Below are 17,765 nucleotides of genomic sequence, written 5' to 3'. Positions count from 1 at the left end.
TAACAGCCGAACACGCTAACCAAATGCATCACAGAGACTTAGTAAAAGGTCACCTACAGTGGTAGAAAGGCTGAACTTTGTCTCTAAAGGTCTGCTATATGAACCCGAATAAAAGTTTTCTGAAAGAGAGACAAAAGGTCACAGAAACACCAAGCGTGGGTCTCGAACCCACGACCCTGAGATTAAGAGTCTCATGCTCTACCGACTAAGCTAGCAGGGTTGTTGAGGACTTTGTTCAAGAGCTAGTTACCATTTACATCAATATCTTCCCTACACATGAAAAATGTTTCTGCTTAATCCTGATGTCATCTTGCAACGCTGGACAGAATATGGCCCAGGATCTATGCCTAGGTCACATGTTAGTAGTCGCAAGGCAGAAAAATGCTTAATTCGTTCCTGGGTCGGCTTGAACCACCAGCCTTTCAGTTAACAGCCAAACTCGCAAACCGATTGCGCCACAGAGACTTATTGAAAGGTCACCTACAGTGGCAGAAATGCTGAACTTTGTCTCTAAAGGTCTTCTATATAAACTCGATTGAAATTTTGCTGAAAGAGAGACAAAAAGGTCACAAAAGCACCCAACGTGGGGTATGAAGCCACAACCCTGAGATTAAGAGTCTCATGCCCTACCAACTGAGCTAGCCAGGGTGGTGAACACTTTGTTCAAGAGCTAGACACTCTTTACATCAATACCTTCCCTACCCATACAAATTTTCTGCCACATCCTGATTTCATCGTGTAACGCTGGACAGAATGTGGCCCAGGATCTATGCCCAGTGCACGTGTTAGCAGTTGCAAGGCAGCAAAACGCTTAACTCATCGCTGGATGGGCTTGAACCACAAACCTTTCAGTTAACAGCAGAACATACTAACCGATTGCGCCACAGAGACTTAGTGAAAGGTCACCTACAGTGGGAGAAACGCTGAACTTTGTCCACCAGGTGACTCTGTTGTGTGTAACTTTTACACATTTTTGTATCTAGTTAAGTCTGGTTTCTAGTGATAAAGAAATTTTCATTTTGTTGTAACTGTAGAGGAAAAACGTGTTTTCCTATACATTTTAAATTGATAATTTCTCAAAGTGTAAAATTATAAGAGATTATGTGTGTAATTGTGTATAAATTGTCAAATTTACCAAATGTAATTACATAAATTATTAAGAAAATAATTCATTCAACCTCACAATGCTGCTCTGTATTGATGAGGGGGTCGAATGTGCAGTAAAGCCAAAAGACAACGTGTTTGTGTTAAATTGTCTTCTGCAAGACTAAATAAAGTGGAGGAAAGCAGCGCTTGGTGTCAATTGAAGTTATTGAGTGAAAAGCAGATCAGTTACAAATGGTAATACACAGGTCTGTGCTTATAAACATATAATGTACTGCTGTACAGTAACGTGTCATTTGTTTGTTTCGGTTGTCTTCATTTTAATGGTTTTTAATTTGTTTTTGATTCGTGGGTCTTTCTGGGGACGCGCTGCGACTGCTAGCCCGACAGTGGAAACGCAACATAATTTTGGCCTCATTACTCATCTCCCGGGCGATTGGCCCGGCCCGATAAAAGCCCTGGCTCGCACTGGCCCGATAGTGGAAATGCGGCTACTGGCACTTCCCTGCCAACACTTCAAGAACCGTACTCTTCCAGAGCGAGTAAAAGGGCTCGCAAAATCACCCTGGATGCCTCATTTGATGTTTGATAAGTAAATTAATAAACAATTCGTAAGTGTGGAATTTTTTCATGTGAGCTTTTTACACACAAACTTTTATAGGGCAAAACACAGGTGTTGCTAATCTAGCTTGAGTGGTGGCACACAGTAGATGGGAAGAGGAGGAATACAGCTTAATTAATTTTTACATAGATGACTTTAATACATAAAATAAGTAAGCTGACCAAAGCTCTTACGGGGAGAAGACTTTATCGAAGACAATGAATAGTGCAGTTCCTCAGCAGCGATGTTAACTCATTGTTAACTTAACCCAAAGTGAGACATTACTTTATAACAAAGGATGTAACCCTCGGAGATCAGCCTACTTCTTTGGTTGGGTCACAACTCTTGAGTTCCTGTAGGTCATTTGGTTCACACCTTTTCAGATGCAGATACTTGTTTGCATATGAAACAAGTCATACAATCTATCAACATATAGAGTTATTTTGGGTTCTTGCAGCCCTGCAGGTGTTCAAAGGGTTTCATCTTCAGAAAACTTGATATGTATTCAAAAGTTCACACTTGTCCTGGTAAGAAACTCTGGTTATTTATAGTGAGTCAGGAATCATCTGATTGGTAAATCATGTGTTGGCTAATGCAGGACCAGCCGTAGACAAACATAAGCATGTGATCCTCTCAAAAGTAGTATAAATAAACTTCACTTGAATGAACAGCCAAACTACATGAAAAAGCTGCCGTTTTGAATATACCAGTGTTTGTGTGGACAAGGCCTCAATTTTGGGGACTCTGCTCTCCATTGTGAAGCTTTAGGTGAGTGTTGAGGCTTCTTTTACGTTTAAAGCCCTTTCCACACTCACTGCATCTAAAAGGGTCCTCTCCTGAGTTAATCTTCTTGATGTGTTTCCTGATGGATTCTTTGCGTGTGAGACTCTTTTCACACTGATCACATGTCAACACTATGGTTCCAGTGTGACCATCCATGAGGTTCTTGAGGCTAGCTTTGGTTGTGAAGCGCTTTCCACACTGAGTACATGCAAACGGCTTCTCTCCAGTGTGAGTTCTCATGTGGTGTTTGAGTGAGCTTTTATGTGGGAAAGTTTTCCCACACTCTGTGCATCTGTAAGGTTTCTCTCCAGTATGAATACTCATGTGGTTGTCAAGACTTGTTTTTTGAGTAAACCTTTTCCCACACTGTGTGCATGTGTGAGTTTTTTTTCCAGTGTGAATCCTCATGTGGATGTTAAGGTCATGTTTTTGAGAAAAACGTTTTCCACAGTATGAGCAAATAAAACTTCTGTCTCCAGTGTGTGTTCTCATGTGGACTTCAAGGGTGCAATTTTGCTTAAAACTCTTTCCACACTGGATGCAAGAGTACGGCCTCTCCCCAGTGTGAATTCTCATGTGCGCTGCAAAGTTTCCTGATTGGTAGAAGCTTTTTCCACACTGTTGGCATGTATACGGCCTCTCTCCAGTGTGAATTCTCATGTGCACCGCAAAGTTTCCTGGATGATAGAAGCTTTTTTCACACTGTTGGCATGTGTACGGCCTCTCTCCAGTGTGAATTCTCTTGTGGGTTGTAAAGCCTTGTTTATAAGTAAAACTCTTTCCACACTGTTCGCAGGTGTAAGGCCTCTCCTTCGTGTGAACTCTCATGCGAACATCAAGGTTTGCCTTTTGAGTGAAACTCTTTCCACACTGTTTACAACTGAAAGGCCTCTCTCCAGTGTGAATTCTCATGTGGTTTTCAAAGCCTTGTATGTGACCAAAACTCTTTCCACACTGTTCGCAGGTGTAAGGTTTCTCCCTAGTGTGAACATCAAGGTTTGACTTTTGACTAAAACTCTTTCTACTCTGTTTACTGCCGAAATTACACGCAGATTTGGATTTCCGAGGTCTTCCACGTGATGAAGTTTTTTTAGTCAGTGTAGGTTTTTCATCAGTCGTTATTTCTTGGAGTTTCTCTTCCATTTCATTCTGTTCATGAGCCTCTTCTTTCAACACCATCAGGTCTTAAAAAAAAAAAAAAAAAAAAAAACATTGTTTAACTTTAGTACGAAGACACAAAGTGACAAGCAAAAGATGGATGTTTCATCCAGATATTAAAATGAGTTTACCATTTACTCTGCGTCATGTGGTTTTAAACATTTCCTTTCTTATGGAACACAAAGTAAGCCAGCATTTTTTTTACAATATCTTCTTTTGTGTTCAACAGAATCCAGAAACTCGTAAAGGTTTAAAACCACATGTAAAACATGAGAGTAAAATGGTATCCCTTTAAAGAGTTCCTTTTATGAACCTTTTTTTACAAGATGTAAAATAAGTCTTTGGTGTTCTCAGAATGCGTCTGAGGTTTTAGTTCAAAATCAGATTATATACCTTGAAGAAAATATAATTTTGGCGGTCAAAGGAAAACCAAGCTCTTTTTGTGCCTGTGGCTTTAAATGCAGATGATCAAATGCACTCGCTCTAGATTATTCATGTTGTGTTCCCTCATATGCATCTTCCACTGGATTTAAACATTTGTAACTTGCTTGGAAGACCTGATTGAGACAAATACTGCATGTTCATAGCAAGTACACATAACTTACGCCTATATTTCTGAGTTTGAATTATTGTAGATAAATTATGTTATATAACAAATGTTTTCCAGTACTGGGTTGCAGCTGGAAGGGCATTCACAGTTTAAATAGAAATGCTGGAGAAGTTAGTTGTTCATTCCGCTGTTGCGACCCCTAATGAATAAAGGGACTAAGCCGAAGGAAAATTAATGAATGAGCACATGCAAATGCTTAATGCCACGTTTGCTGTAAACTGGAGTGATGATGAGATGGCAAGATTACATACTTTACTACTTCATTTCATTTATTTCAAAAGTTTACACTTAACGAGCCTGGGGCTCCCATTTGCAAGACGAAAGGGGAGTTCTCGAGAACTCTTCTGTAGTAGCTAATGAACAGAAAGTGATTGCTCTTAAGAGATAACTACTTACTAGATGCCGATTTGGATTAGTCAAGTAACTTAAGTTGCATGTTTTTAGACAGTGGAAAGAAAACCCATGTGAGCACCGGGAGAATGTGTAAACTCTGCACAGAAACGTCATGAGGCAACAGTGCTAAAAACGCAAAAAACATCTTGGTGTGTGTGGGTCTTTACACTGTTTTCAGGATCTAAAAATTCATTCTGTAAAAAAAGTCTCAAGCAAAAAGATTCCAATGGCGGCGCCTGCTGGTACATAAAGAATATGATCAATACTGACGAACTTCACACTCAGATGTTTGCATATCATCAGCATGCTGTAATCCATTTCTTAAGCAGCAAAAGTCATTTTTAAACTAGTTTGTTGGCCAGTTGTAGTTAGTGCAATGCTAAACGTTATTATTCCACTATAATTTGTTTTGTCTCATGTCGTCTCACAAAATCGTCATATAATTTAGAATACTGTAGTTCAATGTTTTAAAATAATAGTTATTTTTTGTGTCCATTTTATCCAGCATATTTAAAATTAGGGCATCTACGTTTTCTGACATACTTTAAACCAGGGTTAAAATTTTTGACTCAAGAAGGGCTAAAGTATAAGGAATTTTTCAAATACCCCAGATGGAAAAGGGTTTTATTTGCCCTATATATAATTATATTATATATAAAAAATTAATAAATACATTTAATAATACAATAATAAATTAATATAAAAACACAGTATTTTATATATTTCTTAGCAAAAAAAAAAATTATATTGTGTAAAAACAAGCTTTACTTGTATCCGTACACTTTTTCCAACCTAAACTTTTTTAAAATGTAAAAAAAAAATTAAAAAAAAATAAACAAAGGTTTTAAATGTTTTAAAACTATAATTAACTAAATCTTTGCACAATAATCTGTCCAGGTCAATGTCCTCAGCAGTAAATACAAGGAGCACATTTATGCAAATATTATTGTAAGGAAAATAATTAAACCATTATGATAAACCGAGTTAAAATGACAATTTTGAATAAAAAGTTTTATTGAGATGGATTGCTGGTGATTGAATGGGTTTTGGCCAGATTGGGTAGCAAAACATGAACAAAGGAAAATTAAGACTTGTTTAAAAAGACTTAAGACCTACAACACAATATTTCAGTAAATTTAAGAGTTTTTAAGGCATTTTTAGATTTAGATTTTGGAATTTAAGACATTTTAAGACCCTGCGAAACACTTTGTTTAAACACAATAGCCCTGGTAATTAGTTATTATAATAATGATTTAATTCTAACTCTAGCCCAAACTATCACTGTAATAGCAGATATCTTCTATGAGAATACTGTAGGTCAAATAGCGTCAGCTCAGTTAAACTTTTTTAATTGATTGTTTTTATTTATTTTATATAGTACCAGTGCTTTAGGATGCTTTACAAACAGTAGGAGAACAAGAAAAGCAATAACCTTAAGAAGGTAGAGAAAATAGGAGACTAATAATACATAAAATAATGACAAAAAACATGAGAACAAGTAACAAGAAAGAAACTCATTCTGTCTTTTAATGAGTGCTTTTGTGCATTTAAGAGAACTAGGCAGCACACTCAGGGCTGCAAGATGGATTTAATTTAGTATTCTTATTATTAAAATATATCTGAATGAGGATCAAATGACTGCGTTGGTCTTTGAGAATAAAAGTCAACCTGTTTGTTCCTGCAGATCTTCCTGTTTGACTGTGAATGTTTCTTCAATCTTCAGGTCTTCACTTTCTACTTTAATAAATGCCATCTTTATAACAGTGTGTAGATCAGTCGCTTCAGCAGGAGTTTTTCTCTGAGTGTGGACACTTTATCCTGTTTAAAATGAACAAAACAATGAACAGAAATAAGATAACTTCTCTTCAACACTTGCTTCAAATGAGCAGATTAAAGCTAGTACTTTATTTCTTACATATATTGATGTAAATTTAGAATGGACTAACATTAAATTAGACCTTCATTAAAACACTTATTACACACTGTTACATCTCTGTAACTTTTTTGAAACTTTATTCAGGTATGTTCTTAATCGTGTTGTTTGTTTCATTTACTTTATTGTCTGCTTACAGCAACGTGTAAAAAGAGGTAAAATTGGTTTTATAATTGCAAATTCAGACTTTCCCCTTAATAATGTAATTTCATAAAAGTATTATTTGCAAACTCTAAATACTGAAATCATATTAGCAGCCAATGACTATCAAAGTACAACATTGTTCACAGTCAAATAAACAGTGCTAATGTTGTTTTCAAGTTACACTTAGGGATGGCTGACGTGAAACTGATGTTTCGACACAGTGTCGAGATCCCGAAGCGCAAGTGTTTCGAAACACTGCACCGAAGCATGATCCGAAGCACCAAAGTCACGTGACTAAAGTGTTCGAAACACCTAGTCACGTGACTGAAGCGATTCAAAGCATCGATCAGCTTAGAAACGTTTCGAGACCTGGCGAATCCTAATTTGACTGCCAAGGTCTCCAAGCTACCTCTGTCTCATATGGCTTAGAGGACTGTGTGTTTGCTAATTGATTCTATGCCTAGCATGATGTTTTGGGTTCGAATCCCGACTTGTACAAATACTCTGGAATCATGGTTTTATGTATTTTAATCATGTTTCTGTTTTGTGTAGCCTAAATAGGATACAGCTACAGTTACGCCATCAATTTAGCATCATTTTTGTAACACTGTAAAACAATAATAAATATTTTTACAGTATGGTTGGGTTTAGGGTTAGGGTAGACATGAATAAAATACAATAAATGGGAAATTTAATGAATAATATAAATAATTATTGATAACTTCAGGCCACCGTTTTTGATCTAGCAACAACCCTGTTTTAAGACAAAAACAAGACATATTTATTCACAAATTGTTTATTCGGATATCAGACCAATGTTGAAACAAAACGATACAAGAGCAAAGCATTACCAACTGGTATTAAAGCATTTTAAAACAACTGCAACAAACTGGCTTCAAAATCTACTAACCCTGCATGGAAGTCTGACTCCTTACCCACTGTACTATGTTACTTGAGGGAATTCATGTACAAAGTTGGGTTTAATCCCTCAATTTGTTCAATCGTTCTTTGCTGAAACTGTTTCAGTGCAATACATAAAAAATTACCACTAGGTGTCACTGTAGAGTGGGGTTTCGAAACGTTTCGAAGCTTCCACACATTTGCTTCGACTGTTTCATTGTTTCACGAAGCCTTGCTTTGCCCACCACTCGTTACACTTGCATGCTAATTCAGATCGAATATTTAAAGTAACATTGTGTACAATATAGAGACTTCTAAATGAACGAATGTGTGACTATAAAACCAACTTTACCTCTATAACGTGTAGCACTTTTTAGCACAAGACAAATTTCCTTTCAGGAACAAAAAGTTTATCCTATCTTTATTCAAACAATAGTCCTCATTACTGTGAGTGAAATAGTACTCCGTTGTATAAAATTTTAAAATAATATTGTCAACAACAGGTACATAATTTAGCACTGAATGAAAAAAAACAAACCTTAATCAATCGCTTTATAAAAGCGTAAACGCTTTAAAACAAACCTTTCTTCAGTTAAATCACAGCGCGACGCATGCTTATGACGTCACACACCACGCCAAAATAAAAGTCTTTTTTTTAAACTTACTGTTGCAGTCATGACTTATTGACACATTTCTCCCTCCACTTTCTGACATACACAGACACACATATTTGGAGTTAATCAAACCCTATACTCTAAACATTTTAAGACAATTTAAAAAATGTTTAATCACTAAGTAAAAGTTATTAAAGCAGAAAATCTCAACGTTCTAAAATGTATAAAAAATAATCAGATGGGTGTTTTGAGCTGAAACTTTACAGACGTAAAAGACTTATCTTAAATTATGAAAGGGGGGTAAAATAGGTGCCCTTCAAGTAAAAACTATTCATTACTACTACATGTTTTAACTAGTCATTCCGTATAATATATATATTTTCTCTGCGTTTGGACACTTTCCTGTAAAAATTAACAAAGCAATAAAAAAATGCCCTGTTTAAAATAAATAAAACAATGAACAAAAAACAAAATAACTTCTCAACATTTGCTTCAACAGTTTCTTTATATGAGAGTAATTAACAAAAATAAATCAGGTAAGTGTGAGCAAGAAACAATAAATAAATAAGCTGATTAAAACTAGTAACATTATTCTATTTCTTATATATAGTGATGTATATTTAGAATAGAATGACATTATGCAATTTAAAAAATTCAACCTTCATTAAAACACTTATTACACACTTAAATGTTGCTTTATTTAAACTTTAACAAAAGTTAAAGTTTTTTAACAAAAGTTAAAGTTATTTAAACTTTAAACTTTTGTCTGCTTACAGCAACGTTGTAGCACTCTTTTGCACAAGACAAGAATTTCTTCTCGGGGACAAATAAAGTTTATCCTATCTTATTCAAACAATAGACCTTATTGTGAGTAAAATACTACTTCTTTGTATAAAGGGTTAAAATAATATTGTCAACAGCAGGTACATCTAGCATGAAATTAACAACCTGAACTTTTAATCAGTTGGTTTACATCTGTGTACAAGCTTTAAAACAAACCTTTCTCCAGTTTAATCACAGTGCGGGAGCGGCACAGCTATATGACCACGCCAAAATAAAAGTCTTTTTTTTTGTTTAGCTTTTTCCCCTACTTACTCTTTGTCATGAATTATTGATACATTTTCCACTTTATACTTTATCTGCTTTCTGTTTTGTATTTGTAAGACCATCAATCTTTATGTTAATTGAAAAAAAGCATTTACCCCCCAGATCTTCACCTTCAGGTAGGTTGGTAAGAGGTTGCATTTTGTTTAAACAGTTGTATTTCTTTATCCATAGCTTTAACTCATTCACTTGCATTCAACTGATGTTACCACCTCTTTGTATGTTTGAATGGGGAAACATCAAATTCTTTAAAACTGCCTGCCAAGTTCCAACCTATATATGTAATAGGTTGAAACTTAACTAGGTTAACTTGGGTTAAAACTGGGCTACAGTCCATTTGTCAGGATAAAAACAATATTTATAACCAAATAAACAAACAAACAAAAAACTAAATAAAAAGTTGTAAAGAAGCTTTTAAAAATGACTGAAGAACTTTAATACAACGTTGAACAGTGCATCCACACATGTTTAGATTTGACATTTTATAATGTTAGCATTCAGATATTATTTGAGTGTAAATTCAGAATGTGCAACTCACCTTTCCAGTCTTCAATGAATAAGTGGGATGAAAAAGTGGCCTCAGTGGGTTTTTCTTTGTAGGTTGTTGTTGGTAATAATCCCAATGTAGGAATCAACAATCGTAGTTTGTCATACAAAGTTGATCTCTTTACTTAGAAAAATAAGCCAATGACGTTTCTGTTAGGAACCCAGAATATATAGATGCAACCCTGCTGAGCTACAGGACCTGGAATGTGATTGGATAAGACTCAATTGCCCTCCATTAATGCTGGTATAAAGATGCAAATGAGCAGTGGAGAGCAGTGAAGACTCAAGACACATACAGTGGGGGATGGAAAGTCCAGCAACTTTACAAACCAGTTTACAGAGAATTAATGATGTATTGGGAAATAAGTTGACTTTAGCCATCTTCATTTGATTTGTTGCTTTTGTTTTATTGACCTTATTCTAAAACGCGGAAGTGTGCCTGTTTTCGCGATTGTCTTAGAACTTCCGATTCAGTCGCCTATGGGAGAAATGACTAGGAATAATAAACGGCAGAAAATGGCCAAACTACTTGCTCAACAAACAAATGTTTGCATGACTACACAGACCAAGAAGCATAATATAATGAGAAAATATTAAATTGCAACATCAAGCAGCGTAACGAGCAGTTGTTAACGTCAAAAAATGAATGGAAGTGAATGTGACCGGAAGTCGCGAGACAAAAAGATTCAAATGGCAGCGCCCACTCGACAGCTGAGAATAAGGTGAATACGCCACAAATATCTTCCTTCTTCTTCTTCTTCTGGCAGCTGAGAATAAGGTGAATAGGACTATTGATGGAAGCTTATTTTTTAGTTTGGCTGCTGCATGTTGTTGATAATATTGATACTTATGTTGAGGTATTTTGATTTGAAAGACATTTCAATTTATTTTTTTCCCAAGCCTGGTTAAAAGGTAATGCAAGAGTTGTGTGTTGTTTTTGTAGAAGCTTCTCAGAGTTGCTTGGCTGAAGTCTTTGTGTAAAGATGCAAATGACCATTGAAGACTCAAGCCACACTGATGTCTCAATACATACAGCTACATTCACTTATATAATAGTCATGTAAGTCTTATATTATTATACAGTGATATATTATCATTTGTTAAAAGAAACAATTTCTGAACTTCACATTGAGGTTTTATTTGTCAAGTTTAGTCAATATATTGATTTGAGCTAACTATTAGCATTTTTTTAGTCATTTATTTATCACTGAACTTGTTCTTTATGTGAGTTTAGAGTCTTTTATTTCTCTTAAAGCACATGCAGCTCTTTACTGGTTTCTGTAAGACAGTCAACACACTCTTAACAGGTCAATTATTTCTTTCCAAAAGTGTCTTCACATTTTAACAATCAAAATGTAACTTGTTTCTGTGCCAATTTTGTTTTCTTTCCTCCGTTTTTTAGTTGAACAGAACATGTGTGAGCAGCTCAGCTCAGCTCTCTCGAAAGCCTCTTATTCACCTGGTATGTAACAAAGATGTTTTTCCCTCTGATTATCACTTGTGTATGTTAATTTTGTTCACTGTAACGTTAACGTTAAGTTAGTTAAATAAACTAAACTCATTATGAAACAAGTCTTAACTGTTTTATTAAATGAGGCTTATAATACAATTCAGTTGTATTCTTTTAAACTAACACTAACACAGTACATATTGTATATTTCTCACTGGTGTTAATGCAGTGCTAACATTTACTAATGAGAACTAATTGTATATTGTCACTAACTGTAGATTTTTTTTGGTGTTCAGGTGTACCTGATAATAGCTAAAGTGTGAGGTGAGTGTAAATTCTGAGCACACAAATATAACCTAAATTCATTATCACAATCTAAACCTATATATATATATATATATATATATATATATATATATATATATATATATATATATATATATATATATAGTGTGTGCGTGTGTTAGGTTGAGTCTTATTCTACTCTTATTATATTCATATTTTTTTGCAGCCACAGCCACTGATGTTGAAACACTGATGCTACCAATCAACCCTCGCTTGATTATTAAAGGTAATGTTGATGCCTTCCTCATTTTTATTAGATTTTTCAATGTCAGGTTTTTCACAGATTTGTTGTGAGCAGTTTCTTGTACAAACTCTTTTTCTTCTTCCAGAAGTTCCACCAGTACCTCCAGTCGTAGTAAATATTAGACAAAGATTTTTTTAAACTATAGTTTTTATTTTTATTAGCAATTTTACTGGGCATGTGTGTTTGTTTGCTTGGTTTTTAATAGGCAGAGCATGGAATGTCAACTTTGTTTCTACAAACAAATTTAATTATTCACAAACACCTCTAATTTAGTCCTTCTTTCCCCCTTTTAGTCTTATTCCTTGGAGGGTCGAGTGGTCATGGGACCTCACCTGGATTTCACAACTGACTTTGAATCTGGTCTGAAACTGAAGTATGCTGAAGATGCCTTTTGCACTCTGGAATTTAAGGTAATGTCTACAATAAATATTGTAACTGAGGGCTTGTTTTGGGGGGGTTAAACAAGGAATGTATAGGAGCACAAGTCATGACTCCCCTTGTCCCCTTGTTATAAAGGGCCGTGTTGCAGACACAAATTGTTTGTCTGTGCTGGAGACCAGAGGGGAAGCTGTCTTTAAAAGGATGGGGCTCTTATACCATATGTGAAGTTACCTATTCAGGTAATTGGATTACATGCAAGTCATTGCAAATGCATAAATAGTGGGAAATTTTTACTGGTCAGCACAAATTAAGTGAAACTCAAAAAACGTTGAAAAATATTTGGAATATTTGCAAAAAACTTGATTGAAATGAATACAACACAAGTGCTGTATCACTTCAATCAAGTTTTTTATTGCAAAATTTTCCTAATATTTAAATCATAAAAAATTAGCTTGATGCAAGAAACATCCTGCTAGTATTCAAGAGCAAGTGCTGTGATGCATGTGTTAACTTTGCAATAAGTGTGAACCCAGCATTAGATTATAGTCTGTAAACAGAAGGTGTAAATCAAATCAACTGTTTTAAAATGCTCTGCCTAGGTCATTAAAACCACTATTTGTTGTTGGACTGTTCTTGATTGTGTGTTTGTGATGGAAATGTTTTTCAGATGTTTTTGTTTAAATGATTGCAGTTTGACTGAGCTACAGTATTGTCAGCATGTTCAAACTGAGCTAACAGTAATTTTGCTCTCTAGTGCAGCAGTAGTGTCCCAGTAGTGTTGTATGAAGCTAACTGTTTGTCTGCCCTTTTGCTTATAGGTGCTTTTTGGGCACCAGTTTGGAGATGGGAGACAGACGAAGTCAAAGAAGCAGAGAAGACACATCAACCAGCAAGTGTGTAAAATTATCAGGAAAATGATTGACCTTGAATAGACGACTGCCTAATTTAGCAAGAAGTTTTGTCTCTCTCTCTCTCATGTGTGTATATATATATAATGAGAGAGAGAGAGCACTCTGAAGCACTGCTTTTTATATGTATGCTACATATGATGTCAGTTTTTTTTATTAATATGTTCTTATAGTATTTTTTGAGGCTTCACCTTCACCTTTTGAAAGTTTTCTGAAATGTTTACACAGATGTCATTAAACTGTTAAATAAATCTGTAAAATGTATGTGTGTTTGTTTTTATTTTGATTTTAGAGTCTTCTCAGATCACCCAAAAATGAAGATTCTGTCGTCATTTACGCATCCTCAGGTTGTTTGGACACAAAGAGGAATATTTGATATTTTTATTCCTGTGTTTAACAAAAAAACATTTTTAACAGAGCTGGAACAACCTGAGGGTGAGTAAATCAAGATAGAATTTTCATTTTTGTGTGACCTAAAATTGCTTTGAAATTTTACAGCACCAAACTGTTAAATTACAGTAATCCGGGATATAATTAACTTTACAGTTAAATCAGGTATTTAAACTGCAACCTACTGCTAAATCACAGTAATCGTTTTGCAAATTCACAGTAAAATATAGTTAATTCTACAAGATAATACTGTGAAATCACAGTAACAGACTTTATTATCTACTGTAAAGTTACAATATATGGTTGTAATTTCACAATAATTTAATGTGACAAAACCACAGTAAATTACTGTGAACTACCTCACAATAATTTACTGTGAATTTACATACAGTAATTTACTGTGAAAGTAATGCAATTATTAGCCAGTAATTTACTGTGAATTTAAGGTCAAATTTTTTACAGTGTAATGGTTTTTTAACAGATTGTTTTAAAATTACAAGATCGATTAGACAAGGATGTCCTCTTTCAGCACTATTATATTCCCTAATCACAGAACCTTTAGGGTTAGCAATAAAACAAGAAACTAAAATTAAAGGAATAAAAATAGAAGAAGAGGAGGATGAAGGAAAAATATACCAGTATGCTGATGATACAACAATAATAGTGAAGGAGAAAAAGAGTGTAAAAGAAGCCATGAAAAAAGTACAGGAGTTTTGTAAGGGTACAGGAAGCAAAATAAATGAAAATAAAACAGAATATATGAGGTTTGGTAAAGCAGATATTTTAACAGATTGTTTTCAATTTAGAGAAGTAGAAGAACTGAAAATTTTAGGAATTTTAATTGGTAAAATTGAAAGAAAAGCAACAGAAAAGATGTGGGATGATCTAATAAGAGGAATAGAATCAAGATTAAATTTTTGGAGGATGAGAGAACTTTGCTTAAAGGGTAAAGCCTTAATATTAAATGTTTTAATGACATCAAAGTTATGGTATAAATTATATATAACAGAAATGCCATGTTGGATAGAAGGGAGATTGAAAAAGTGTGTTCAAGATTTTTTATGGGAGGGGAAACCCCCAAGAATTGCATACAATACAATAATAGGAGCAACAGAAGAAGGAGGGATAGGATTGATTGATATTAAACAAAAGAAGAATTGTCTTAGAGTCAAAATGGTTAAAAAGCTTTTACAAGAGGAGAACTCAAAAGAATGGAAAAAGGTCATGAAATATTTTTTAAACAAAGTTGGCAATTTTAACTTAGGAGAAGACATTCTTTGGTTAAAAACTAAAAACTGGATGAAATTGAAGTTACCAGGGTTTTATCAAGAAATTTTAAGTGCATGGGGGAAATTTTTAGACGGAGTATTTTACCAAGTAATGGGAAGAGAAAACTTGCTAAATCAACCTTTGTTTTTAAATAAAAGTATTTTAAAAGAAGGGAAGGAACTATTTTTTAAAAAATGGATGGATGTAGGGATTTTAAGAATAAGGGATGTTCTTTATGAATTCAAAAAGGGATTTTTAACTAAGCAATATATAGTAGACCTAATGGAAGAAGCTAAAGAGGAATACAGTGTAAAGGAAATAGAAAATAAACTTGAAACGGTCAAATGTGCCATACCAAAAGAATGGATTACAAGAATAGAAAATATGGAAGAAGGTGCGAATAAAAAAGGCATACATGTCAGTTTAAAAGGAAAGCTTTGTGATTTTAAAGATTGTTTACTGAAAGACTTTTATGTGTATTTTAGAGATAGTGTATTTCAAGAACCTATAGCAAATAACTTTTGGGTACAAAGATTGAATAGTGTGAAAAAGGAAAATATATGGAAAAACATGAGAGGGAAAATAATAGAAACAAGATTGGAATGTTTTGAATATTTTATAAGACACAAGGCAATTTTTACTGAGTGCATTTTAACAAAGATACAGAGAGAACAAAATGCAACATGTAAGGTTTGTTTTCAAGAAGATGAAGAAATTTTACACCTGTTTTTATACTGTAAAGAATTAGAATGTTTTTACATGAAATGCCAAAAAATGCTAAAAGATTTATTAAAAGACTGGGATGAAGAACAATTGGAATGGAATACTCTTGTGATGTTCGGATGGAATATGGAAAACAAAAACAAAAAGTTTGTAAATCTTCTTATAATGATGATTAAAAAATGTGTGTGGGAAAGAAGAAATGTAGCAAAACAGGAAAAAGTTGTTTTAAATGTGTGGAATGTACTAAAACGAAAAATGGAAAGATACATAAAAAGTCTGTACTGGTATTTTAAAGGAGAAGACATGTTACCAAGCTTTTATGATGTGTTTAATGATGAAGTGTATAATGTTTTAAATGGTTTAAAGTGGAAAATGCCCAAAGAGGATGTTATGTTATGAAGAATGTTTATTTTAATGTAATTGTCTTGTGAAATTTCTTGAAGTTTTTAAATGTTAATGTAATGTGATTATTTTTTCATAAAAAAAAAAAAAAAAGAAATGCCCGATCTCATATGAACTCGGAAGTAAAGCAGGGTCGGGCCTGGAAAAAAAAGGCGGGCGTTTACTTATCGCGCTGGGTGACGAGTCACTAGGAAGATATCAAGGCTTCCAAAATGATAGACTTCGGGTAGATGTGTGGAACAAATTGATAGCTGGATATGTGACAGCACGTGGACGAGAAGCTCTTGATGTAGAGCGACCTATGACCGACGCAGAAGTGCGTATGCAGGCGGCTATGGCCGATCAAGTCGCTCTCTACCCTGCTAACCTCGGCGGTTTGGCAAATATGGAGGGTCATCCCGATGTACCCCCGCCGCGTCCACGACGTCGCCGGCGTCCTGGACACCCTCGGTTCGGTAATGCGAGGGATTCATCTGAGGATGATGACGACGACGATGACGGTGGCAACAACGGGGCAGGACGAGGACGCCCGAAGCATAGCCGTCAAGGGAGCGATCGATCAGGTGATGATCGCAACCAGGACCAAAGTGACTGTGGTGGGAGTGGCACTCAGTCTGATGGTGACTCAGGAAACGATTACCATATGGCCAGCCAGGATCCTGTGCCCGACACCACACACACATTGACACCCGGTCAAGCACAGCTTATCGCTCATCTCGAACAACTCAGATCAGAGCTAGATAGAGCACACTCGGACCATCCAGGCATGATGAATGCAGACCTCTTGCGGCAGAATTTGGAAACCTTGCCAGAACAAGAGGATGAAGTATTCACTCCTGTAGCCCCCATCACAACACAGCCGACTGTTGCTGTCGTCTCACCGGCTAAGGCTGTGACATCTGCGTCCCTCTCCCAACCATCGACAACAGAGGCGATGTCGCAAGGTCCTCCACCGGGACTGCCGCCTGTCACCAGTCAGCCCATCCCATCACCGAGCCCTCTAAGACAGCCGAAATACACCTTTGTGGACGGACGGTTAGTTGATCAATCTGGAAAGCAAATGCCATCTGAGTTGTTGACTCGAAAATGGACCTCACACCAACAACCGTCCACCAGCGAGGACGACTTACCCCCAGTGGCCAGCACACCACATGATGCCGGGAGGGAGAGACTGTCAACCTACCCACAGGCTGCCGCAACCACACCAAAGTCTGCACCTCCGCCTCTCAGTGTGGGTACAGGAACTCCCGCGCAGGCAGATTTTGCAGACATGGCACACGACTCACTCAATTCCACTATGTCAATGGCACAGTGGTTTTATAGTGAAGAGGGTGCATACGAGCCAGTACAGCCGGAGGCTCAAGCTCATTTAGGGTCTGAAGCATCCCGAGCCGGCCCTGCCCCAGGGCACAGCACTCAGCACGGACAACAGCGCTCGTATTCAGTGGGAGATGTGGCCGCTGGTGCCGGAGGATCAGGTGGACACCAGTCTGTCATATTGCCAGATCACCACTCACCAGCTAGGTCAACCGACGGACTTAGGCAGAGGCATTCTCAGTCCAATTCGTCGTCGAATGGAAAATCTGCTGGAGCTCCCGCCAACTCCGCAACCCACTCGCGAGGAGTATGAGCGATTCTTCCCGCAGCAGATCGGACGGTTTGTCCCCACATCTTAGCGAAGTATGCCTCAGGAATTTTAACTGCGCACGTGAATGTATGAGTGTAAGAGTAATAGTCAGTTCGCGTTATGTTGGTCAAGTGCT

At 36.1% G+C, this 17,765-nt stretch overlaps 2 protein-coding genes across 11 annotated transcripts; one reads left to right on the top strand and one right to left on the bottom strand.

Annotated features, from left to right (window-relative positions):
* Positions 1 to 1,844: 1,844 nt before the first annotated feature.
* LOC137491088 (uncharacterized) lies at positions 1,845 to 9,986 on the bottom strand. Its single transcript, XM_087248795.1, has 3 exons — positions 9,883 to 9,986; positions 6,318 to 6,467; positions 1,845 to 3,672 (listed from the first exon to the last, which is right to left on the bottom strand). Exons 2-3 carry the CDS (start codon positions 6,400 to 6,402, stop codon positions 2,435 to 2,437), a joined length of 1,323 nt encoding a protein of 440 aa, XP_087104921.1. The 5' UTR covers positions 6,403 to 6,467; positions 9,883 to 9,986; the 3' UTR covers positions 1,845 to 2,434.
* A 175-nt stretch (positions 9,987 to 10,161) lies between these two features.
* LOC137491133 (uncharacterized) lies at positions 10,162 to 13,482 on the top strand. Of its 10 annotated transcripts, XM_087249645.1 has the most exons (8): positions 10,162 to 10,950; positions 11,293 to 11,352; positions 11,637 to 11,664; positions 11,852 to 11,911; positions 12,015 to 12,040; positions 12,223 to 12,339; positions 12,446 to 12,549; positions 13,129 to 13,482. In XM_087249645.1, the coding sequence occupies exons 4-7, from the start codon at positions 11,878 to 11,880 to the stop codon at positions 12,533 to 12,535; spliced, it is 267 nt and encodes an 88-aa protein (XP_087105771.1). In that variant the 5' UTR covers positions 10,162 to 10,950; positions 11,293 to 11,352; positions 11,637 to 11,664; positions 11,852 to 11,877; the 3' UTR covers positions 12,536 to 12,549; positions 13,129 to 13,482. The 10 variants fall into 10 exon arrangements, 5 of the variants coding, with proteins under 5 accessions (XP_087105771.1, XP_087105770.1, XP_087105766.1 ...); XM_087249644.1 differs by having other exon boundaries at positions 10,162 to 11,352; XR_015483541.1 differs by lacking the exon at positions 12,015 to 12,040 and having other exon boundaries at positions 10,162 to 11,352.
* Positions 13,483 to 17,765: the final 4,283 nt, after the last annotated feature.

Source organism: Danio rerio, chromosome 4, assembly GCF_052040795.2.
Source record: "Danio rerio strain M-AB ecotype USA chromosome 4, GRCz13ab, whole genome shotgun sequence".
Taxonomy (NCBI): Eukaryota; Metazoa; Chordata; class Actinopteri; order Cypriniformes; family Danionidae; genus Danio; species Danio rerio.
Note: the sequence above shows the minus strand (reverse complement) of the source record. Positions and strands in the feature narration are given on the sequence as shown.